Source organism: Diabrotica undecimpunctata, chromosome 3 (genome assembly GCF_040954645.1).
Source record: "Diabrotica undecimpunctata isolate CICGRU chromosome 3, icDiaUnde3, whole genome shotgun sequence".
Lineage (NCBI taxonomy): Eukaryota > Metazoa > Arthropoda > Insecta > Coleoptera > Chrysomelidae > Diabrotica > Diabrotica undecimpunctata.
In genome coordinates this window covers 50,086,063-50,112,211 of record NC_092805.1, presented here as the reverse complement: position 1 = coordinate 50,112,211, position 26,149 = coordinate 50,086,063, and the positions used below count along the sequence as shown (strand labels likewise).

Sequence of the window (26,149 nt, the reverse complement as noted above, 5' to 3'; positions counted from 1 at the left end):
AAGAAGAATCGCTCAGCTTACACAAGTATGTGAGTTTTGAAATAGCTAGCAAAAGACAGAAACGTAAAAATGGGGATATCAATCTAAAAGATGTTTAAATGAGTTTAAATTTTTGTAGAAGTTTTGGCTTGATTGGTTCGGGATGTGCAGATGTGCGTGAGTTAATTGAGGGTCTGAGTGATGCACAGGTGTTGGCTTGTGTAAGATCAAATGGGAGGTATAAAAGAAAACAACCATACTGGTGGAACGAGCAGCTTGAAAATCTGAGGACAAATTGCATGAGAGTAAGAAGAGAGTGTAAGAGTTTAAGAAGAGTACAAGCAGGAGATTTGGAAAAGAGAATAAATGAATTAAAGCGGAGGCAGAATGATTACAGGAATGAGATAAGAAGATCTAAGAAAGAAAGGTGAAGTAACCTACTTCAGGATCTCGAAAGGGATAACTATGGGCAGGGCTTCAGGATTATCTGTACCGAATTGAAGGGGAAAAGGACATCCTACCCAATGCCTGAGGAGACGAAACTTCGTTTAATACAAAAACTGTTTCCTCAGGTTGAGGATAGGCATAAAAGAGTTATGGTTTCGTAGATGAGGAACCTTTTACTAAGTTGGAACTCGGCGCGGCTGTTGGACGGATGAAGATCCGAAAGGCACCTGGCACAGATGGAGTCATGCCGGAGACAGTAAGACTCTCCGCACTAAGATACCCGCAGATTTTTCTGAGATTGCTAAACAAACTGCTTGAACAACAGCAGTTTCCAACAATGTTGAAAAAAGCTAAGGTTGTCCTTATCTCGAAAGGTAGAGGTGAAAAGGAAGAGGTGCGATTTCGGCCAATTCACCTTCTTAGTTCGATAGCTAAATTATATAAACAGCTTGTAGAAGGCCGCCTTGAGCGAGAGCTAGAAATAAACATGCGCTGAGTGACAGCCAATATGGTTTTAGGGCCAAAAGGTCCACCATAGATGCGATCACAGAAGTAACCTCTTTAGTTACGCAGAATACATCTCTTTGTATTCTGCTCTAGGGTGGCTCTCATCCTGCTTGACGTCAAGAATGCCTTTAATACGGCATCATGGGAAAAAATCATGTCCAAGCTGAGAGAATTGGGCGTTAGTGAGTACCTGGTCAACGTAATTGACAGATACTTTACTGACAGGTCCATAAGAGAAAAAGATACCAGCATCAGTTTGTCGCAGGGTATTCCACAGAGTTCAGTACTAGGTTCCATCCTGTGGAATGTCCTGTACGACGGGGTATTGAGGCCACTGATGCCAACGGGATGCATTCTTGTAGCTTATGCCGATGAACTCGCACTGGTTGCGAAGGCGAGTCAGAAAACGGACATAGCTAATGCGGCTAACACAGCCTGCGTCGCATTAGTAGGTGGATCAGAAAGAACGATCTACAGCTAGCGCCTCAAAAAACTGAGGTATTAGTTCTCAAAGGGAGCCGGCAAAAATCCTCTCTTCGCTTTATAGTAGAAGGTGTGGAGGTTGCATCGGTTAAATCGAATAAGTATTTGGGAGTCTGGTTGTCGGAAGGACTAAGGTTCGGAGTACACATCCAAAAGACGGTAGAGAAGGCGAACCGAAATCTGGAGGCGATGATATGGCTGATGCCAAATATTGGAGGCCCAGGTAGCACCAAAAGAAAGGTGCTAAATGGAGTTTTCTAGTCGGTGGTAACCTACGCTGCCCTCATGTGGTGTAGTGTACTAAACACTGCGAAATAAGCTAAGCTGATGGAGACTTCGCAAAGGCAAATGCTCCTCAGAGTATCTAGCGCATATAGGACAGTTTCAAATGTGGCTTTATATGTCATTGGAGCGGTGATACCGATCGTTTTGTTGTACAAAGAGTGAGCGAGGGTGTATGCGAGGACGATGGATGTAAATATAGATGAAAATGAGAGAGAAAGAACGATAGTAGAGTGGCAGAGAGAATGGGCGAATGATAGCGGGAAGGCACGGTGGACGAAGGCCTTGGTGGGAATCTGAGGCCTTGGTGGGAATGTAAGTTCAGGAAATTAGACTACTTCCTGACGCAGTTTCTCAATGGACATGGTAGTTTTGGCACCTTCACATATAGAATAGGCAAATCTGCCTCGACAAACTTTACTGTTTGTGGGATACCGGACACTCCCACCCACATTTTTAACTATCAGAGATTGGCAAATGAGAAGGGAGATTTCGAGAGTCGAATGGGTTTCGGGCTGAATGAAAAAAACATTGTAAATATAATGTTGAGAGGAGAGAACAAATGGAGAGAAGTACACTGTCTGATTTCTGGGGTGATGAAGAGAAAGAAGCAGGAGGACAGAGGAGGAAATTGAGCCAGGGATCTGAAAGTTGTGGTTAATATTATTTAGTTTTTGGCCTAACGTCTGAAACTTTTTCTGATTTACGGTAATAGGTATGGTTATTTATAAATTTTTAGTTTTTTATTTTAGTTGTTTATTGAGTGGCAAGACCACCGCTCTGGAACGGTGGTTAAGGTTTTAGCCGGAATACGGTTAATCGGGCACTCCCCTGGGGTCTTCTGGCCTAAGGGTGTGTTGTTCCGTGACGTAGATATCCAAAAAAGATTACCCCCACCGTTACCTGTCAGAATTCAATGGATACTTTTTTAGGCTCTTACTGGAATCTGGCAATACGGCATTTAAAAAAAAAGCATATGAGAAAACGTACAGAAAATAAGTGTCTGCTAAAAAAATAAATACAAAAATGGTAAAATGAATTATCTAGATGAATTATCAAATTATATTTTGAAACCATGATTGTTGCTAAATCAATTAGTTACTCCATGCTTATTTTAATATAACAAAATTTTTTCTTCTCTGGAACCCACTTGTTCTACACCGCTATTACTGCAGCCAGTTGATGTGTTATATATTATTAACTATTATTCGTTGGATGTTGGTCCGCAGTATCTATTGGATGTTGGTCCGCCAACATTATGGTTACGTGATTATGATACTTCTTCTTTTTCCATAAATCCAAAATTGTACTTTTTGTCATGTGATTTGGTTTCTCATCAATAATGTCCTTCGTCACAGTCCATGTGATACTCATATGCCCTGTCCCTTCATTGCAAAGTTTCAGTGATTGTTTTATTCTGTAGGCTCCCAATTTTGCTTCTTCTTGTGTTATCACATGCAAGGAAAGCAGGCCTAGTAGAGCCTCTCTAACTACTGTTGGAGTAGTGCGCATGGCACCAGTTATCCCTATATACGCAAGTCCTTGCACCTTGCTGAGTTTGGCTCTTGCAGCTGTTTGAAGGTTCTTAGTCCACTACATCGTCGCTACATAGGTGATTGAAGGTTTGATCACCATGGATATCAACATATTTCATCTCTGCTACCCCTGTTAGCTACCACAAATGCATATTGTCGTAAGGACAAAAGTTGGGCGTCTCGTCAAAATGAAGCTATTCACGAAAAATTAGCTTGTCAATAATCAATGGTAAAAATGGGCCTCGGATCCCGGACTATTTCTTCAAAGTGTTATAAAATTTCAAATAAATATAAATAAATATTTTTACAGGTAATAACGGTGTGGTTTATGTTGTGAAAATGCCTTTGCTTGAGAAAGCAGAAGTTGTGGAGTATAATATGCACAATAGAACTATTTCTAAGGTAAGAGAATACTGTCTTAAAATTATAGTTTTCATAAAATCGATAGTAAAATAATATTAAAAACGTCACTGATAGTATACTTATAATAATCTAAAACGTTATAAAAATGGGACCGATTAAAAAATCAAGAATTATAAAAAAAAGTCAAGGCTCAAAATAGTAAACATTACAAAGAATAAAACATTAAAAACAACAAAATGAATAGAGTAAGGTACAATACCCAATTTTGAGCATAGGCAGCTCTTCTGTATAACCTAATAGACCTATACTATGACCAAAAAGCACATGATAAAGGATGTAGACTTGAGACAAGGATGTATCTTTTCCATACTACTGTTTAATAATATACAGGGTGTCCCGGAAAATAGTGTGTTACCCTACAGGGTTACAGAGAACGTTACCTTAGTTATTACTTTTTCATACATGTCTCTCACATACTCATCGGAAACTCCGTTCTTATTGAGCGCCCATCACATAACCTCTCAATAAACTCTATCGCATGCTTTCCCAAGATCAATGAATACCATATGAGAGTTTGTTTTTATATTTCAGTATTTTTACAACAGCTGCCTTATCATATTTGCATCTGTTGTTGATCTGCCTTGGATAAATCCAAACTAATTTTCAGATATTTCGAATTATTAACGTATGTATTCTTCTATTCATTTATTTAGCGTATGGTTAGGTACATTACATTTACGTTTTATGTATTAACAAAGAAGACAATACAATACAATAGATAAATATTAGCTATTGTGATATCGCCAATTTTCATAATTACCCAGTGGATGTTGTTCTTGGTAGAAGTGGAAATTAAGGCTACATGTTCTATGTTTGTGCGTATATTATAGGTCGCTATACTGTAGGATGGATTTATCTTAGATAGCACCAAGTAGATCATAGCCTAGGTTTTTCTCTTAAATTTAATTGGATTTCGTTTTAAGTATGTGTTTCTGGTATTGCTGCCAGGTTGGTATCGTTTTCTTTTAATAATTATAATTTGCGATTTTGCTCTACTGATGCTTTCTATATATATATATATATATATATATATATATATATATATATATATATATATATATATATATATATACATATATATATATATATATATATATTGTCATACTTTTTCTTTCCCAACTAAAGAAAAATAAATAAAAATATCCATCGGAATAAAATTTTAAGAAATCATTATAAACAAAAATGTATATATTAATTTAAGATAAGATTTAGTGTAGATAAGAATAGAAATTTGTTTGGCAAACGACCTGTTTCCGTTGCAAACAAAATTATCAAAAAACCTTTGTTTAGAATTAGAAGACATTTTACCTGTAAGTTAATCTCTTCATTGTTTGTAGAGTCGAGTATTAAATGACCATATTCTAATCTTTTGAAATATGTATAAATGATGTATTGAAAAAAACCAATTTTAAAGTAAGCTATTTAGTTTTCTCTGAATCCGAAATTAGGCTTTTCCAATATCATAGTAAACACAATTTAAGCTTTTTGATTGGACGGTCGTTTTTAAATGGGAATTTGGGAGTCGATGATGAGACAGGAGAAGTCAGTCATATTTTGGTCATCGAAAGAAAACAGTCGTTTGTCTAAAAGATAGGGTGTGGTTCGTGAGTTTGGATACCGGCGTAACGAAAAGAAGTGAATGGTTTGAAGAAGGAGATAACAAGTAGATTAAAAGAGGTCCTTGTATCTACCGTGGGCATTTTTATAAAGTATATGTGAAAGTATTCTTACGGCATCAAGTTGACAAAAGGAGGTCCTGGTGTCATAAATAAGTAGCGGAGTTTGGAGAAGTGAATCAGGTGTTTTTTGTGTAGTCTGCAGGAGGTTTGCCGAGACGTAAAGAAGGAGCCGAGGTGCCAAAAAAGGGGAGATCACATCTTTGAGGAGACTGGGTATGTTCCAACATACAACTCAAGAAGAAAATAAACTGTAAGTGTTTGTACAATTGAATTTTATATCTGTGAAGGATCGTTTCGACATCATGGTCATTAGCATTCAAATTTAAGAACTGAGGTTTTGTTAGGCTAATCAAAAGTTTAAAGTTTTGTGGTTTCTTTTTTCAAGTAAAGAAAATTTTAAGTTAAATTGGTTTTTCACGTAATATAAATGTATGTAGCTTTATAATCTTATTATCATAATAATTTGATTTATTTTCTTGTATGCTGATTGATAAGATAACGACAGAATTTAATAATTGTTTTATTCGTTCATATAAAATAAAGAAACGTAAATCTTTGTAATATAATATATTTGTATTCTTATCCTTTTCTTCTCTAACCCGATAAAAGACAACTAGAAAATCTTTTGAATCCATCGAACACAGGTAATATAAGGATTATTTTACTTTTGATAACAAATAAGTTATAATTCTTTTTTATTGGCTCAATAAACTAAGTTTGAACTCAAAATAAACAATCAAAACAATATATTAAGTTGACAAACCCGTACATTTGGTCCGAGTTCTTTTGCCAATTGGCAGTTAGAAGGTCCATTTGTTGACAGTGTCATCTTTAATAACTTTGAAAAGTCTGATTTCTTTCTGCCAGGAGGTCTTGTGAAAGATTATGTGGCGCCTCTTGTGTTAGTTCCTTTATATTACCCAGGGTGCACGTGCAGTATTCTACTGCGGACGCGAACTGGCTCAACACCCTATTCTTCTATTAATTACTATTTTACATATTTTCATGGTATGACTATGTAGTTTTATGGACCTGTAGTTAGTGTATTGTTGAATGTCTTCTTTGTTTTTGTAAACAGGTACTAATATACTGCTTTTCCATTGGTCTGGTATTTGTTCCTCTTCCATAATTCTATTAAACAAACCTGTTAACCAACTTCTACTAAAGCTGTCCACATTTCTCCATGGATCTGACGCTGGTCTAACTTCTTTACCTATGGTAAGGTTTTGAAACTACTTTTTTGTGGCATTGTTAAGTTAAATATTATTGTTTGTTTTTGTGGAAATAAGCCACAATTATTGGTTGTGATTGTAACAAAAATCACATTTTTATTTAACTAATATTTGACTTTTTCCACTCCGAAAATCGTTCTCGAAAAAGATTTTTTTTGTACAAATTATTTAGAAATGTATATAACCAAAGATTTTCTTCTTCTTCTTCTTATTCTTTTTTTGTGCTATGTTCTAGACAATTTACCCAGTTTACTTCGAGGGTAGACACTTTTTGTCTTGCTTCAGCAATCAGTGTCTACCTACACTTATATTCTTCCTTTGTTTGTTTTAGGTTATTCTACATGTATACTTGTGCTGGTTTTTTTTTCTTCACAGGCTAAAATATTAGTAATATAACACAACAAAGGTATAAACTTTTCTCGCTCGGGGGTAGCGTCCAAGCTTTGCACACACCAGAAATGCTACCAACGGATAAGGTAGAAGCACCCAGGACTGAAAGAAGGAATATCATAGTTTATAATTTAATATTAAAGGTAGAAATAAAGTTGCATAAGGTGTTGATTGTATTTTCATTAATATTTGTGAGAATTGTACAAATATTTATGGGGGTGGGAAGTTTAGTTTTAGCTAATTCGGCATACAAGTCAAAGTGTGGGTTTTGATTTAAGTGACATTCTAATAAAATATGGTTTAAGCCTCCCACTTGGCCACATTCGCAATAAGGATCATCTTTGACTCCAATTCTGAATAGATGAAGAGGGGATGAGCAATGGCCCGTTCTCATACGGATGATTGTAGTTAAATGTCTCCTACTGATATATGCGAATTTATTGAACCATGGTAGTGTGTGGATTCGTTTATTAATTTTGGCATAGAATGAATTGCTTGTGCCATATCCTTCGTACCATTCAGCTGCCCAATTAGACCAAATCTCTCTTTTCAAGTAGGGTGTGAAATTTGAAAACTCTAGCTTGATATTCATGGGAATATTCAGGGAACGACCTATATTGGCAAGTTGGTCGGCCTTGTAGTTTCCAGTGATACCAGTGTGTCCTGGGGTCCATGCTAGTAAGATTTTGATATTATTGTTCCTTGCTAGGATAATTCCTCTTTTCGTTAAATACGATATATGTTCTGTGTCTTTAGAAAACCCTGTTTTTTTAATTTTTTGTAGTGCACTTTTGAAGTCAGAAAAGATAATGGCTTCTGTGATATTTTGTTCCCGTATAATTTGGACTGCATGATTGATCCCAGTAACCTCTGCTGTACATATTTGGGTATGATTGGGTAGTTTAGATGAAAATGAATAGTTTATATCTGGGGAAAAAACACCAAATCCCGCATTTCCCATTGTGTCCGTTGAGCCATCTGTAAAGAATTTTTTGTATGAATGGAATTTTTTAACTAAGTTCACAAAATTCATAAGATTGAATTCATTTTTTGTAATATTTTCATTCAGAATTCCTAATGGTTGAAGTTGTAGTTCCAAGTCATATTCATGGCAAGGAAGAAGTTTACTGGAATATAGGTTCTGCAAATAAGGTTGGATTTTTCTGATAGTTGCTATCAATATGGGTTTTTCCTTATTTCTCCAGTATTTATTGTCCATATTACAAAGTGCTTCTAATTCAATGATTGATTGAATGACAGGGTTGTTTTTAATGCTTAGGTTTTTTAGCAAAAATTTTGTGGTGAGCCATTCTCTTCTGTATTTTAATGGCAGTTCTCCAGATTCTGATAACAAGGCTTGGATTGGAATTGACTTCATGCATCCTGTGATAATCCGAATACTTTGGTAGTGCATCTGATCTAGTTTCTTCAATATATATTTAGGGCACGTAGATAGGAATTGACCCCCATAGTTTAAATGACTTAGGATAAGTGCTTCATGGATCAGTTTTAATATTTTTGGGTCACTGCCCCACCATGTTCCACACAAGGCATGCATTACATTCAGTGCTTTACCTATTTTGACTTCCAGCTGGTTAATGTGTGCCTTCCATTTAAGGTTCTTCTGTAAAACTATTCCTAGGTATTTAATTTTATCTACCCACTCTATATGTTGACTCTTATAACTGATATTTCCAGGCATTATTTTGGTATTACTCCTTGTAAACAAGATAGCTTTAGATTTGCCCACAGAGATGTTCAAATTATGATTGTCCAGCCAGGCTTCAAGATTGACTAAATATTTGTTTAATTTTGATATCATATTTTTAACATTCACTCCCTTGACTAGAATTACAAAATCGTCAGCATACTGTATGACTTTAGCATTTTTGGGGAACATTTCGTGTATTGAGTAGGTATATATGTTAAATAGCATTGGACTTAATGGTGATCCTTGTGTGAGTCCAGTGCTAGTGGTATTTGGGCCATGTACTAACCCAGAGTTATCTTTGACAAACAGTTCTCTGCATTTTAAAAAGTCATATATGAGGTTAGCTAAATCATGTGGTATATCCAAATGTATTAATGTAGAGTACAGATTGTCAATATTAACATTATCATATGCTGAATGGATATCCAAGAATATTCCTATTGTACATTCATTATTACTAAATGATTTTTGGATTTCAGATGTCAAAAAGGATAGACATTCTAAACATCCTTTACCCCTTCTAAAACCTAGCTGCAATGGTCTGAGGATTCCCTTATTTTCTATACGCCATTCCAACCTATTTTTGATCATTGATTCTAAAACTTTACCTACACAAGAGGTGAGGGCAATAGGCCTATAGTTAGTTGCAGTGAGTTTATCTTTCATAGGTTTTAGGATTGGAATTATTAATGACTGTTTCCATTCAATCGGAATGGTCCCTGTACTTAAGCATTTGTTAAAAATTTGTAATAATAGTAATGATCCTGAATGAGGTAGATTTCTAATCATAGAGTATGAAATTAAGTCAAGTCCCGTAGCAGATTCCTTTTTAGAATTGATTATGAATTTGTATTCATTAAAGGTAAAAGGGGAACTTGTATTGCTAGTTTGTATACTTTGTTGATGTAAATGTATACTGGGAGGAGCCAAGGAATTCAGTATCTCTTGTGCCATATTAGGATCAGGAAGGGAGTTAATTGGGCTATTACCATATCCAGCTATTTTCCTAACTTTATCCCATATTGTCTTGATTGGCGAGTTTCTATTAAGGCCTTCTGCAAATTTCCTAAAATTATTCTTTCTTTTTTCTTTAAGGAATCTTCTAGCTATAGCACATTTGTTTTTTACTATTAAATAATTTTGTAAGTTGGGTGTTGATTGGAATTGCTTTGTTGCCTTAATTCTGTCTTTAATGACTTCAGCGCAAGATTCGTCCCACCATGGGATATGATACTGTTTATTAACATTTGATTTGTACAATGGGATGGACAACTGTGCAGCTTCATTTATTAGATCTGCAAATGATCGGTAGTTCTCCCCTGGAAATGATGTAAATGATGACTCTAATACTGAGGTATATTGGTTCCAATTAGCTTTTTTGAAGTTTCTGTTATTCCTTGGTGGCATGTGGATGGTAATGTTTTGGACACCAATTTTGCACATTGTGGGTAGGTGATCACTAAATCCTAGGTCAGGAATTATTTGCCATGATGATCTGGTAGCAATATTCTTAGATGTTATTGTTAGATCCACAGCTGATGATCTTTTTGGAGGTGGTGCTATTCTGGTATATGAACCATCATTTAAAAAAACTAGTTCCAGCTCATCTAATGTTTGGAAGATGTTTCTCCCATTGGAATTATTACAAGGGCTACCCCAAGCCTCATGCTTGGCGTTCAGGTCTCCCATTATTATTACTGGTTTGTTGATTTCCTGGATCAGTTTTATCCATTTTTGTTTAGATATGGTATTTGCATTAGGGAAATAGGCATTAAGTAGGTTAATTTGGAATTTAGGTAGGAAGATTGCTTGCAGTTGAGAGTTGTTATTAAATTTATTACATACAGATATTGCATAAAATTCTACTTCATTCCTAATAAGGATGGCTATACCACCATATGAATCATCTCTATCATCTCTAACTACTTGATAGCCCTTGCATCTGATTATATGGTTATTATTTAACCATGTTTCATTTAGCAATAATATGTCAGGATTGTATTCTTTGATAATTATTTTTAAGTTATCCACATTAGCATTATATGATCTCATATTCCATTGTATTATAGTCAAAGGAGTGAAAGCTTTATTTTTTATTTTTATTTTGGGCTTAGTATTCTGAAGCATCAGATACTGTCCCATCTTCCATTAACTCATAGGTTATGTTATTTGTTGAGCTGCTTTTAATTGTTTTATATTGTGATACATTAGATGAGTTAGGGTATAAGTTTCTTAGCAAGTTGTTTACAAAAGATAGTACCATCTCTTTATGTTGTGGTGGTAGTAATGACATTGCATGGGAGATTCCATGTTCAGTTTCCTTATTTGCACTGTAACCTTTTGATGTTGATGGCATTGATTGAGAATTTGTTGCCCAGTTCAATCTTCCCTCCGGATTAATTAATTGAGCACTATGTTGTTTTTTGTCATATCCTGTCATGTTTGGTTTCCTTCTTTTGGTGGGTTGAGATTTGACGATTTGGTTATATTTTGGTATACTTGTGTCATTCTTTATGGCTTCTATTCTTCTTTCTGTGATATCTATTATATTATTAGGCTTGGATTCTGTATGCAAGACAGGAAAATTCTCTTCGTTCAAAGAGTATTCCCTGTTTTCATTTTTTGGTATTTGCATGTTTGCTTCATAATATGAGATGTTAGAGAAAGACATTAGGGCTTTTATTTCTTTTTGCCGTTGGAATTCTTTACATTTTTTATCTTTAGAGATATGATCATGATTTTTACAGTGTATGCAGTATGTTTCACAATTCGAGGCTTCCCCGTGTTGGTTTTTCCCACAGTTCTGGCATTTTGGGTTCCCTCTGCATTGATTATTACTGTGACCATATAACAGGCAGTTTCCACACATTAGGACTGGGCTGACATATGGAATAACCCTCATGGGTAATCCATACACAAGCAGCTCCCTGGGCAGTGCTTTTCCTGTAAATGTTACGCATATGGTGGTTGTTGGTACATAGTTTTGTTTTTTTCCCTCTTCGATAATTCTCCTATTTAGTCTTTTTATGTCAATTACTTTACAGTATACTAATTTTGTTTCGATTGCATTTTTAATTTCTACTTCAGATATTTCTTTACATATGTTCCTTATTATACCCTTACATGTGACATTGTGATTTGGGATAAAGACATCATATTGTAAACTTTCCCATCTCTTATCATTCACAAATAGATTTGCCGATTTAAAATCTTTAAAAACAACACCTAACCGGTTTTTCCCTTTACGGTTAAATTTAATAATTTGCTGTAGGTTTAGGTTAAATATTGTTTTAGCAATACTTAAGATGTGAAAATTCCCTATATTTTTGTCTTTTCCCTGTACATATACTTCGAAAGGACCGGAATCATATATATTATATTGGTTATTAATTTTTTTTCCACTTAAATCAGGCGGGGGGTCAGGAGGTTTATCAGGATCGAGGTTAGTGTTAGTGGTCTCCATTTTCGGCTGGAGGAACCGTGTCGTGTATTTTATTACTATTAAGTATGTATGCGGTAGGATCGGGTTACAAACAAAGGATTATTAGTAATAGCCTTATTATCTATAAATACCCTGAGTTTTTCTGCAAAAGACGTTATCCCGGTTTGACGTCTATCAATTCTCAATTTTATTGTTATTCAACCAAAGATTTTGTTATTGGTTATGTCATTTTAAAGTTGACATGTCAGACCTAGATGTTGTAGGCCATTAGCCCCTAGTGGCTAAAACACATTTTGAGGGTGGTGTTATTACATCAAATTCTGACGCTTTTGTGTGTTTTATGATATATATTTGGGTAAAAATTAACATTGTGTAAAAATTACTATTTCTACACAATGCTTTACCTCTTCTTATTTTTGTAAGTAGGGGAAACTGGTACACAATGACACATTTTTTAAGAATTGTACTCTAACATCGAAATGCAATCTTCGAAAAAATCTCCATTTAGAGTTCTGTTATCTGTGTACATTTGTCTATAAAATTTGATAGTTATTTATTATGAGTAAAGTAAAAATAGCAACTTGAAAATTTTTAGAAATATGCAATACTGACTTTGTTTCAATGTGTACCACCGGTGGTACAGTTTGAAACATAAATAGTACGCAATGAAAAGTGTTAAAAACAATGATTAAATACACAAAATATTTATCATTTCTTTAAGTTACCATACAATAAAATTGTTAAACTCCAAACCAAATTTATAATAGCAAGATAATCGTTTGTTTTCTGTATATATAGGTGCTGGCAATAACATAACAAAATCAGATTTTAAATCCATATGTAAATCAGGAACATCTGGAAAGTAAAATAAATTGGAAACTTTCGTACTTCTTCTCAAATATGAAATTTTAAATTCATGAGAATTCAAAATTTCCAAAATTTTGACTACATAATGGATCGTCTTCTCAAATTTCACCAACACAAAAGATTCTTTTAAAATTTCAGTAGATATTTTTAGCATTTGCGTAAGATTCTGAGTCACCCTTTCGTTCCTGCATCATAGGAGAACTAAATCCATCATCTGAAGAGTCTGCCAACTCTAAACTTCCGGAATCCGCTTCTGAATCAGTTTCACATGGCTTGGCCTTTTTTTCTGTGAGGTTCTTTTTACAGCATCTTGTACTTAAAGCTTTACAAATAGTTCGTTTCACTTTCTTGACTGTTGTATTGTGGAGGTTTTTCCGTTTTATAAGAAAGGTGTACTAGTTAAAATGACACTTTTCCTGGATTTCCGTCTACGATTTGAATTTTTTCTGGGTGCAGCCTTAGGAAAACCCCGTATGTCTAATGGGTAATAAAAGGAGTTTTTGATGTCGAAGGTATTTCGAAGAGTTGAGTTCGGTTAAGATTCTTGAGTTGTATTAGATGAAGTAGAAGCTATATTAACTGAAGATGAAGATACAGATGCATTTTTTTCGTGATTGGTAGTATCTCTTACGACAACCATAGCTTTTTCAAAATTATTAATCTGTCTGTCAGTAACCGACGATAATAGAAAATTAGTTTGACTAAAAATATGTTTATTAAAAGGATAGATACCTGTAGATTTGAAGCCGTTCATAATATTTTTAGGTGTCATTGATTTTGAGTGGGCAATACCAGCACATTCTGCTATTTAGTAGAGTACCATAGGAATGCTGGGGTTGTTAAGATACCATGAATCAATCGCACAACTGTAATAGTTTTTGAAGGAAAAAAAACTGATTTGTTCAAAGGCTGTGTCTTGTTGCTTGTATGTGGGGATAAGGTTAAAATTATTATGCCAATTAGCTTTTATTTTTTTTTTTCCTTTTTTTAAAGACAAATGAGATTCGTGATTGTCATATATTAATAAACACGGGTTTTATTTTCTAGCACCAGTATGCCTAATAAAATGATCTAATACTTGCGTGAATATTTCAGCAGTGATCCATTCACTTGGATTAGTAAGTCCTAATGTTTCTGGCCGAGCACCATTTAGCATAATCGTAAATATTTTAAAAAGAAAAACAATGACCGGAGGTAGAAATGTTCCCTTTGCTCGAATTATTGCACAAGTGGTAGCGGGTAATCCTCTTTCGGCACTTGTGCACTGGTTCAGCTGTTTAATACCTTTTTGTGCCACAACTTTATGTGATCGTTAGACAGTCGTAGTAGCAGTTTCGTCTAAATTATAGATGCTAATAACTTCAACAATTGATCGATATTTTATGTGTATTTGCTCTAAATTTAAGAAAAATTGGTCAACATTTGGTTTAGTAAATGAAGTAAGCCTTGACAGTGAACATTCTTCTGGTCTTCTGAGGCTTAATGATGAATTTCTTTTCATAAATGACCTTAACCAATTTTTGACGCCCCATGTTCTGTGTTAAATACTAATCTAACAGCATAATTTGGCTCCACTTTTGCATATAGATATTTTTTTTCTTTTAGAACATATCGCCGTAACGTGCTAAAATTTATCAGTTGCATAACTAGTGGCAATGTGGAGGTAAATTTGATTTAGGTAATAACAGTGTTTTGTTGTGTAATATGTGTCAATGTGTAGTACTCTCCCCTATGATCAACTTCCTCGTTTATTTTGATGACCGTCGCTAATACTATCTACTTTTTATCAACTGGTTTTGTGTCAAATTCTTCATTTATTGACCTGTCCAAGTACTTTTTCCATTGCTTTGTGACGTCCTTTTCGTGAAGTAGTCCTTTTTTTATTTTCTCTCCTTATACATCTAATCTGAATAAAGTCTATTGCTTTCTTTGCTCTAGGTTTAGCAATGTTATATATCTTTGTTTCACCCTCTCTGCTACCAAGATGATCGTATAGATTTGTTGCAATTCTACTTTAAGTTTTGTAAATGCTACATTTGCTTTCTTTTTGAAGACCTTATAGCTTTTAAGATGTGTGTCCGACATATCTTCTAGTTTTATAGTTTTGTATACTTTTTTATTCTCCTTAATTTTTTCTTAAATTTCTTTTGACTACCACCAGTTCTCTTTATTCTCAAAGTTCTCTTCTGCGGATGTTCCAAATACTTTAATAGCATTAATAATACTATATAGCCATATTCCTCTAAGAACTTCCTTTCATGTTCCAAGACAATTATTTTCCTTGACATACGTCAATTTGATCAAAGAATGATCGTGTGATAGGTAGATTCATGATACTATGATTAACAAGATAGGATCTTCCTGTAGCACAAAATCGGTCGTGTTCGCGCATGCCGTCATTGGAGAGTAGAATTTGAATTCTTGTTAAAGTTAAATGGAATTTGTATGTATTCTGTGATGAAATTATTCAATTAACAAAATAATAATATTAAATAAAGGTTTAATAATTAAAATAATCGTACACAAAAGGATATCTCCAAACTATTTATTAAAGATTATTTATTGGCGCATACAAAAAACTGACATTACGAATGTGCAGCTCTCCAATTACGTCACGACTTATGCGCAATATCTTATCTTCTTAGTTATAGTATCATGGGTAGATTTTTAAAATTTTAGCGAACTGTAATTATATCGTCATTACGTCAGTTTGCTCAAACTAGTTTGATCAAATATTTGACCGTCTGACACGGACTTAATAAGCAAGACCCAAATACTCATGATTAATGCCAACATTCGAAAGAAGATGCCAGCAATTTAATATAGCAGCACATTATTATAAAGGTTAATATCAAAAATTAGGTAATTTAATAAAATTATGTTTTGAATGAGCTAAAAATTATTAAATGAATTTTTAAAAATAATTAAAAAAATAATAAATAAAAAATAAATAAAATAAAAAATAATAATTTGAAAAGTTTTCAAAATTTGAACAGCATATTTTAAAAATACGTTTTTCAGATGGTGCTATCATGCGACGATAAATATTTAATAACTGCCTCAGTAGAAGGCATAATTACGTTTTGGAAACTGCTAAACACCGAAGACAAAGCAATCAAATTAGATTTGATATCATCAAGTGAGATTCTTATATCGAAACAAATATTAGAGGACAAGATGATGCAGATAAGAAATCTCCAAATTAGAATGAGAGAACTAGAAACAGAGCATTCCTATCAGATGCGGCAAAGTGACGCACTTGCTGCTAGTAAACTCAAAGATATTCACACGCAATATTGCAATGCAATTGAGGAGTTAAAATTAAAAAATGAGGTAAGTTTATAGGTTAATAAAACATTTATATGAATTACTTTATTAATATTAAATTAGTCTTAAGACAAAGTTAACTAGTATAATTCAATAACTAGCAATATTGATTGATTATACAATATGTATGATATATATATATAGGGTAAAGTACGGAGAGTAACACAATATTTCAAAAAAAAAACAGAATCAAAGTCGTGTAAAAGGGTAATTTTTATTGAAAAATTAACAAAATACTGTACACAGTATTTGGAAATAAAAAATAAACATTGAAACAAAAAACCTTTTGTCTTATACTAAAAAGAAATAATAAAAAAAATTATGCTTTTGCGGCGTCTCTCTTACAGGGTACAGAGAGTTGCCCAAGGTGGTACGGAGAGATGCCTCCATACGTTTTCTGGAAGTGAAAGATGCCCTTGTGGTTTAAACATTTATTATCTTTAGTTCTTTTCTCTTACATGGGTTACTAGTTATTTAACCAACAAGTGTATTAATAAGGGCGATTAACAATTGAGATATATTAACGCGCGAGCGAAGCGAGTGCGTTAATGTTCGAGATTGTTAATCGCCATTTTAATTCATGAGTTAGTTACAAAACTTTTCCGTGGACCGTACTTTTCAGAAATAAAGATATCTTAGTTTAAATATTTATTTACTTAACGATAAACAACAATTTTTTCAGCTTTCATTGACTTTATTCAAAGTTTCCTTAGTGGTAGTTTTATTATAGTAAACATTAATATTGGAAATGGTACAATTACTGAAATTAAAGGAAGATATTGATAAATAATTATCTGCTGTATAGCATTTTGACAAATTTATATTTAAGTCTTCTTGGACCTCTGTAAATTCTGTGATAGAAGAAGTTAAATTCTGGTGGAGTTAAATTAAACTCTTCGTCAATATCCATCCTTTGATTTTTCAAATACACAGAAGTTTAAATGATAAAGTAAATAATGACATACAATGATAGATAGTACTAACATCGGCTACTTCATTTTAAATTAATTTTTTAGTGGGTTTATAAATAGGTATATGTTTGGTTGCCTACACCACAAGTCACTGCCAATCTCAGAGCGTTTAATTAATTTATGCAAGCAATGTATGTTGTGTTGCCTATAATAAAATCGTTCATTAATAGAAAATCATTTATTAATAGGGGTCATTAATCAATGATTTTGAGGGTGTTAAAATTGATCATAAATGTACGGTCAACGGAAAACGGATTTATATGGTACAGTTTTCATGAAACCATTTGTTACATGTAATACAGCAAATCAAGTCAACAGTTTTTGACGTATTACTATACTCTTTAAAACATACAACACAGTGATATTTTTCATCCTTAGTTTCTTAGTAGTTTCGTCATGATCTGCAGCTTTTCTCTTTTCGCTAGTATGTTCTCGGAAAAATTAAGTACAGTAGCTGACTGTTTTCTTCTATGTAATGGAATAGGAATTTTTGGAACAGACTTAATTTCTTGTAAAAATTTAATCAGTGTTATATCATCGTCATCTAAACAATATTTTGAAGTACTGGGCTGAGGTTCCGGGGTCTTATCTCTGCTCGGTATTTTTGAAATTTCAGTAGGTTTCTGGTCCAGTTGTTTTTGTAATTTCTAGTTACTCATTTTCTGCTGCAAAAGAGTTATTGTCTTTATTGTATTGACTATTTAATGTTAATGCATCCATATACCTGTGCTTTTAAATGCGGATATTGCATTTGCAACTGTAGCAGCACGATACCAAGCTTTTCCTAGAACTTCTCCCACTTGATACCGGGATAGGTTTCTGTGAGGATCATTGAGCATCCATGTGTTAGTTTCTTGGTTTTAGTAGGTTTTAAGAGGACCGAAAAAACATCTGTCTAGGGCTGCATTGCTTGGGTATAGTGACTTAATAAGCACATTAATATGACATTATTTCTTTCTGAGATTAGAAGCATTTTAACATCTAAGCAATGTGATGAGTGTCCATCCATAATTATTAAGGTTTTTTCGGCTGGTTTTCTAGAAATAAAATGTATTTCCAGCCAACTTAAAAAAATCTCGGATGTTATAAAGGAAAACTTCCCATTCATGTAAAGCAAAAAACCAGCAAGTAGGATATCCAGAAAATTCTGGTTTTTGGTTAACACCCATCAAGATTATTACCGGCGAAAGAAACATTCCTTCAGCATTGCGAGATCCAATTACTGTTACGTTTTCTCCCCTTTCACGAGATGTCAATGTATGTACATTCTTCGCTCCTTTAGGAGCTATCACTTTGGATGATTTATTTATCATCTGAATTCCGTACTCATCCATATTAAAAATGTTTGCTGGATGATCTAGTAAATTATTTTTAATTAAAATTTTTATTAGTAACTCAAAGAATTTGCCTACTTCCGACCAATTCATTCCTTGAGCTCTTTCTAATAACAACCCCTCTGATTGTCATAGGGAAAAATCTGGGTTTCTTTCCATAACACTTCTAAACCAATATTTTCTAGCTTTTCTAACCTTTGCAGAAAAAGTATGCTTTATATTAAGCTTTTCAGCAAAATTAAAAGCCAAAGTTCGGACAGCATTACGATCAGGCGCAAATCCAGCGATTTAATGTGATTGGCATGTTTCCTCTCATTATCCTTTATGAGAATACCTGTAATAATAGAAAACATTATTTTTATTACAATAAGTAGGTACTGAGCTCATTTTAACAATTTAAACAAAAAACACAATTTACCTTCGGGACCTAGAGCTCCTTTACTGTGCTTTCCAGATTTTATCTTTCTATCAATTGTCCGTGCTGGTACTCCGTATCTTATTTTTGCTTCTTGTTTTGATATCTCACCGAGCTGAACCTACTTATTGGTAGGTTTAATTGCTCTTCAGAATAATTGCCCCTGAGTTTAGCGGTTTGCTTTTGAATGTAAGTACTTTCTCGGCATTGTAAATTTACCTGAACAAAATTGAAAATTTTTACTTTTTTAAATTAAAAGTTTCATGTCAAATAAAATCATTATATTTAAAGTATAAGCCTAAAGTTTCAAATATATTTGCGCAAATCAACAACTTAAATCTACACAATATAAGTGCGGCATGTCTCAGTAAGAAAAAGTGCTGCATTTCTCCTCTTCTGTTAAGGAGAGACGCCATACTAAACCACGTAGAACTGACATACAATACTAACCTGAAATATAAATTCTAACTACGAAACAGCTAAACATAATACAGAGTAACCCATATTTTCTGAATCAGGTAAGATTACCAAGTCCATAATTAGTGTATTATTATCTGGAATAAGTATTACTACTTTTGTTAATGGAAACGTAAAGGTTAAATTTTGACTAAGGTTGAAAAAGCAATATGGTTAAATACTTACCAGGTGTACATGAGTCAAGGTACAAAGTATCTGGGTAAAAACCCTTAAAAAGTTACAACATTTATTGTGTTACAGTTTTGTTGAAAAAATGATGTGATCTTAAAGTATTTAACAGATACCTACGTTGCATGGCAACGTAAGGTAAGAGGTAAGACCCCAATAGGGGTTGTTGCTGACCCTCAAACAATGTCCAAATGTGTTATAGTATAGATGACAACTAGTTAAAATTGCAGTTTTTGAACGGATACTTGAACAAAGCAGTATAAAAACCTATTAAATAAAAATATGGAAAGGTTATATTCTAATGTGGATTTAATGTGTAATTTATTTTGAAATGTGTTTAAAAATTGTATAATAATTATTGAGATGGAATGACATGACATGACATGACATGGAATGACAAATATTTGGGTTGTAAGTAGGTAACCACCAATACAAATACCTGCTGTACTCGAAAAAAAATAAAAGATTAATACGGAATAATGCCCTGTATGTTTGTAATTAACATTTGGTACAAAAAAATAATTATATCGTAAAAATGTATATGATGTGAAGTTATTTATTGTTGATGATTAAGGGTTAAACTGTTTAATGTGCGGATTTATTGAATATAGAAACCTAATTAAGAGACAATTATTATTTAATGAGGAGTAATTATTAATCAATATATGGTAAGGTGAGATTTTGCTGGAGTGTACATTTTAGATAGTAGTTAAATAATTGTGGAACTAAAAATATGTGGAACAATTTGTAGTCGGTTGTAGTTATGAAAGCTGTTTTATCGTAAACTTAGGTAATAAGTCCGCTTTTGTTGAAAAATAACATTTATCATTTGGGACGTGTACGAACTCATCACTTTATAGGCTCCCATAAAATTATTACAGCGTCCGAGATATAGTAAACTGATCACCGGCATCCTTTAGAGATAGGTAAACTCATCAATGCAGATAGGTAAACTCATCACCAGCATTTTCGCCCCAAGGCTCTGGTTTACACGGCCCAAAATTGCTTGTTACCTGTTAAACTTTATAATGAAAATATTTATAAGCACGTGCTGTTTCCGTTTATATTGCAACAACTGTGGATGAGCTAAAGAATGCTCAGCACTGTCACCACTGTAATATCCCCTGTGTTTAAAGGACTGACCTATGGCCTGGAAGACCCCTGTAATATCCTAGTCCTATATGGTCAAGGAGATTTAGTTCTGCGAGCGGATTTGAGGCATACTGGTCCACTAGTTCGAATTGGTCGTGATTTCGCCCTCGCGAATTTACAAGAGGGTAGGAAAAATAGGATAGGGCTGAAGGATACTCCGATGCAGGCCCTGTAAAGAGTTAGAGGTTATTGGCTTGCCTTAGAAGCCGGGGAGTTGTACAAAGCTAAAACGTGTTCTCTTCTAGTCTCTACCTGAACGGTCAAAAAAACAAGCCACTTTCAAATTTCTATGTATTTAACAAATCGTAGATCTACAACTAATTCAACAAGATATACAAGAGAGCTAGTATTGGTTATCAAATTTTGCGAAGGAAGGCGAGAAGAGATTTTACTAAGGGAGTTAAAAGATGGACAACCTACTATTAATGGTTTTCCTTAATGGTTAGTATATATTGTTCGTTACCTTAGCGTACTTAGGCCCTAGCTAACGAATACGCCTTGTAGTCCAAACTGGAACTCAGGAACAGTCTGGAAGCACTGTACGTTACGGTGGTACTAAGAGAGACGAAAATTCGCTGCTGTCTCTCTACCTTCCGTCGGACACGATATCACGATAATTAAGCTGAACACACCGTGACGGTTGACCGATTAACACACCGTAGGTCGCCCCCGCTCTGAATGACTGAGCGCCGAAGTACCACTCGCGCCGGTCGCCAGCACTACTCTCTGGCTCGGTTGCCAGAACTCTACTGCCTGGCTCGGTCGCCAGCGCTCTACTGACTACCATTCCACCGACTTTCTTCTTTTTATGTCTCGCCAACGCGTACCCTAAATTACCTCGTCACAGTCCGAAGCGGAGCGTTGCTTCTTCGTTTTCCCCTAGAATTTCCACTGATTGCGCCGTCTGCTCCACGTGTTATAATGGATCATGCCATGGTGTTTTTGCTAGCTCAGCTCAATTCTTATCATTGGAGTATCGTTTCGATGTAGTAATTTCCAACGAAGGTCTAAAGTGTCGTAATTTTTAAAAATTCGGAGCTTGTGTTAAAACTAGGTCAAATTGTTATTCTTTGTTTAATTTAAAATGTATACGTTAAACTGTGTCGAATTAATTCTTTATTTAATTTGGAGCATATAATGATTATTTAATTAATTCTAATTATTCTTTTCTAGGCTAACTACCCCTTATTTTGGTTCTTTTATTTTCTTGCTATGTTACGCGGAGATTGGCGCGGGGGTTGGCGCGAACATTTTTGACGGAGAGATTTTAATTGTAGGGCGGAGCGGACGATATTTTCTTACGAGAGGTCTCCATGTCGAAGGTAACCGTATGCCGTCATCTCTTTTATTGAGACAATTTGGTCTTTTTTTAATTTCTTTCTACATGGAGACGTGACAATGTGACTTTAACAATTTAATCAAAAATCTAAAAATATAATATCAGAAAGGGTAGTCCACTTGTAGCAACAAAGTAATATTGTGCCTTGTGTACAAGAAACATCTTGTACAGTTGACTTAAAGGACATAATTAAACTGGTTTTTTTTTCAGTTTGATCAAAATGATCCGCAAGTGCGAAACAACTTAAAAAAACAGTATACAATCTACTCACCAGTTATATGATATTTAGCCTTACACTATTTCGTCGCAAGTCCACAAAAGGCAATTCGATTTTAGAGTCTTTCGCAATTGAAATTTGAAATTATTGATTTCTATAATTTTTCGTCCACGTTCAAAACGTAATCAAAGAGCAGTTCACTATCCATGTTAAAGGAACAAGAGCAAATGAAAAAAAAATTTTCGCATAATTTTAGGTAGCTATCAATAGAATTTTGAGGAATTTTTAAATAGAAACCAATGAGTTATATTTGCATTTAATACATCTATTTTAGATTTATTCTGTCAAATTACCAATTCGTAGCAGTTTGCCAGGGGTTTATGGTCTATACCTGCTACAGGATGCAAGTACGTCAGTGATGAGTTTACCAAGCTCTTGGGGTCTATTTTAAAATCCCTACTTTTATGGCGGTGAGTTTGTACTATGTACGAGGGTATTTATGCTAATTGGTGATGAGTTTACGTATACCCATTTGGTATTTTACCTGGAAAGAATTTTTGTGTTTATTGCATGTACTTGTTTTGTAGTTGAATGTTGGGGAATTTATGTAAGGCTAATAAACTGATTTATGTAAGGCTAATTGCAGTCTTGAAAAACCAACAAAATTGAAATCTGAAAATGAACATAATAAAGCTAAAGAACAATTTGTTAATAAGTATCAGTATAGTAAGTGATGAAATAATTAAAAAACTGAAAAAACTAAGATCTCCAGAGCTCCAGCACAGAAGAATGTGTGACAAGTTCTAATTTAAACTGTTGAAAGATCTGAGTGTTTATACATGTATACCACTATGTGGTGGGTTAAAGTTATAAGAATTGATTGAGAGTAAAATTATTGGTTAATAATTAGCCCCCTTATGTTAAATTTAATTATATTTCTAAATAATAAATAAATAATAAATATATAAAAAAATTGTACTTAATTATTTTTTTAAATGCCTTCAGAGCGCTTTTATTTAGAAAAACGAAAACTGGCACGATTATTTATCCTCTAGAATTCAATCGAATCCATCAATTGCTAATTTCTAGTACCGATCATGGGCGTCCATTTTGGGTAGGTCAACGGTTATTTTAACCCATAACTTTTTTGTTTCTAATTATTAAACATTTTTGATACTATATTATAAGATTTTCAGATATTCTAGTACTAAAAGGTGTTCCTATTGGAAAGTTGGTAGGATAAGTTTTCTAGAAAAATCGATTTAAAAATTTTTTTTTTGTCATGAAAGTTAAATAATATTTTTTTCACTAGTTGGCTTTGAACCGTCAACAGAAGTTTTACCGTTTTTCATTGTCTATTGTCGATTGTTGTCAGTTCGTGAAGTTTTTCTTTTAGTTTTTTAAATTGTGGCATTCAAATACAAAAATTTAAATTCAACAAAAATGGTTTTTACTAATGTGGAATACGCTGATATGCTTTAGTTTATTGCGATATGAGGTGTAACGCTCGAGCAGTAACGTAGATATGCTGAAAAAGTTCCAGATTAAGAGAAATAAGTTCAATGTTCCCAAAAAATAATGAAACAGGGCGACATAATGATGTAACAGCAGCATATAAAGATGTTATTTTAATGGAAGTTGAGGAAAATTTAGAAATTAGCGTTCGAAAACTATATGCCATGTATCTCACAATTTCAAAATGTTATGCAGGAAATATCTTACACAACAAAAAATGTATACCCTTTTCATTTTACAAAGGTACAAGCACTACTACAAAGAGATTTTCCAGCTAGTGAAGAAGTCGTTATATGGTTACAACATCAGAAAAATTAAAATGAATATTTTTTCAGATACATTTTGTTTTGCGACGAAGTTACATTCACAAAAAATGGAATTTTTAATGTACATAATATACATTATTATTTGTATGTTGTTGACAATCCCCACGTTGTTCAAGAATTTAAGCATCAGTATAGGTTTAGCATAAACGTCAATAAAAATAGTTAACGATTATCTATTATTATTATATTATTGTACCTGTGGAATGGCTGCTCGTTTAAATGGTTGATTATTTACATTTGCTGCGAAATATTTTACCAGATTTGTTAAACGAAGACCACTGTATTGGAAGAGGCGGTCCAGTTGCTTCGCCAGCAAGCTCACCCAATTTGAATCCTAAGGATATATAAAATCATTTGTTTATTCCGTTCCGATACAAAATCGTGCACAACTCAGGCTGATATACATAAGATGCTTGTAACGAATTTATAAATACCTTTGGAATTTTTGCAAGAATTCGGCGTTGTCTAAGTAAAATGGAAAATTTATACATGAGGAGGTAAATACAAACAAGTCACAAATAAGTAATTTTTCAGCGAGGGCAAAAAACTTGTAGCTTTGCTCTGAAAAAGGATAATAAGTTCTAATCAATGTTATGCAATAGTATTGGTTCCAAACATGCGATTACAATAATCATTTCAGTTAGGGTAGCTAAAAAATAATTTAAAAAATTGATTTTGTTTTGGCAATAAGACCTTTTGCATAAACTCAGTGGAAATAAGTCATTTTGCATGTAAAATATTGTGCACATAAGCTAATTTAAATTTAACTAAAGTAATAAAGCAATAAATGAAAGGTTTAAATAGTTTTCAGAATAAACTTTTATTTTTATAAAATAATAATATAAGCCTTATCTAAGTGACAAACATTGTCATAATAAGTATTTAATGCAACAAACACTTTTTTAAATATGCAAGTCACAGCGCTCATCGTCGAGGCAGTCACATACTTCTTCCTGCTCCTCACCAGCAGCTGCTGCAGTGAGTTCATTAAAAATCAAACTCTTGTACCAACCAAGGCGTGGATCAGAGGTAGACCAGTCCTCTCCAACCATTTTTTTCAATAGTTTGTCAACATCTTTGGTCGTTTCTTTGGTTAACATAAGATGAAGTGGTGGTTCTTCTAGTCTCACTTTTCTTAGATTATTTTTCCCTTTCTTTCTCAAAGATACAAAAGACTCTTCTCCTTCATACCTGTAGTTTTTTAAGCCTCTTTTTCGGAGTTTTTCGGAGGTGTTAAATTTCTTTTTGTGTTCGGTAGCGTATTTCAATTCTTTTTAGTTCACTAATTGATTGGATGTCCTTATAGTATTCACTTAGCTTCTTAGTATTAAGTAGTCGCCAATCTTCTTCTAGTTCCTGTTTAATTAAAATTATGGACTTTTATCGCAACTGCTTTTCTACTTTTTCAAAAACACGGTCGGCGGGTAAAAAACTATGTCAGCGTACAGGGAAATACAATAAAATCTTTTGGATTGACGTTTTGTGTGCTTCCAAAAAATGAATAAGTATTCTCAGGACAATGTTATTTTTATTTTGAGCAACACAACCATCGCTAAACAAACTTAGTATAGAACAGCCCTGAAAATCAACCTCTGTCAAATAGTTAAAAAGAGCTGATGATATTTCCACACTACCTTTTCCTGCCTGCTCCTCTGTCAAAGTATAGAACATGGGGTTTTGAGTTTTTAGATCGGTAATACAAAAGTTATAAAACCGAATTTGTCTTGCGTAATAAGCTTCTTGAATTGGATTTTTCGGTAGTGGCTGAATTTGTTGAAAATCAAAGCAAAGGCTAACAGAATGAGGAACATCCATTTTCATGTACTCATAAAACACTCTTCTTGAATGAATCCGCTTTTCAACCATTACCTGTGCCTTTTTAGCAGGCCGTTCTGGTGCACTTTTAATTTGTTTTTTGAGAATGCAGCACG

The 26,149-nt window shown here is 33.8% G+C and overlaps 1 protein-coding gene across 1 annotated transcript in view; it reads left to right on the top strand.

Annotated features, from left to right (window-relative positions):
* tous (testes of unusual size) overlaps nt 1-26,149 on the top strand; it is a 151,973-nt gene that overhangs the window by 85,031 nt on the left and 40,793 nt on the right. Inside the window, exons 9-10 of the mRNA XM_072525865.1 lie at nt 3,544-3,635; nt 15,999-16,310. Of these exons, the coding sequence (XP_072381966.1) occupies nt 3,544-3,635; nt 15,999-16,310 (404 nt within the window). The remainder of the gene's footprint in view (nt 1-3,543; nt 3,636-15,998; nt 16,311-26,149) is intronic.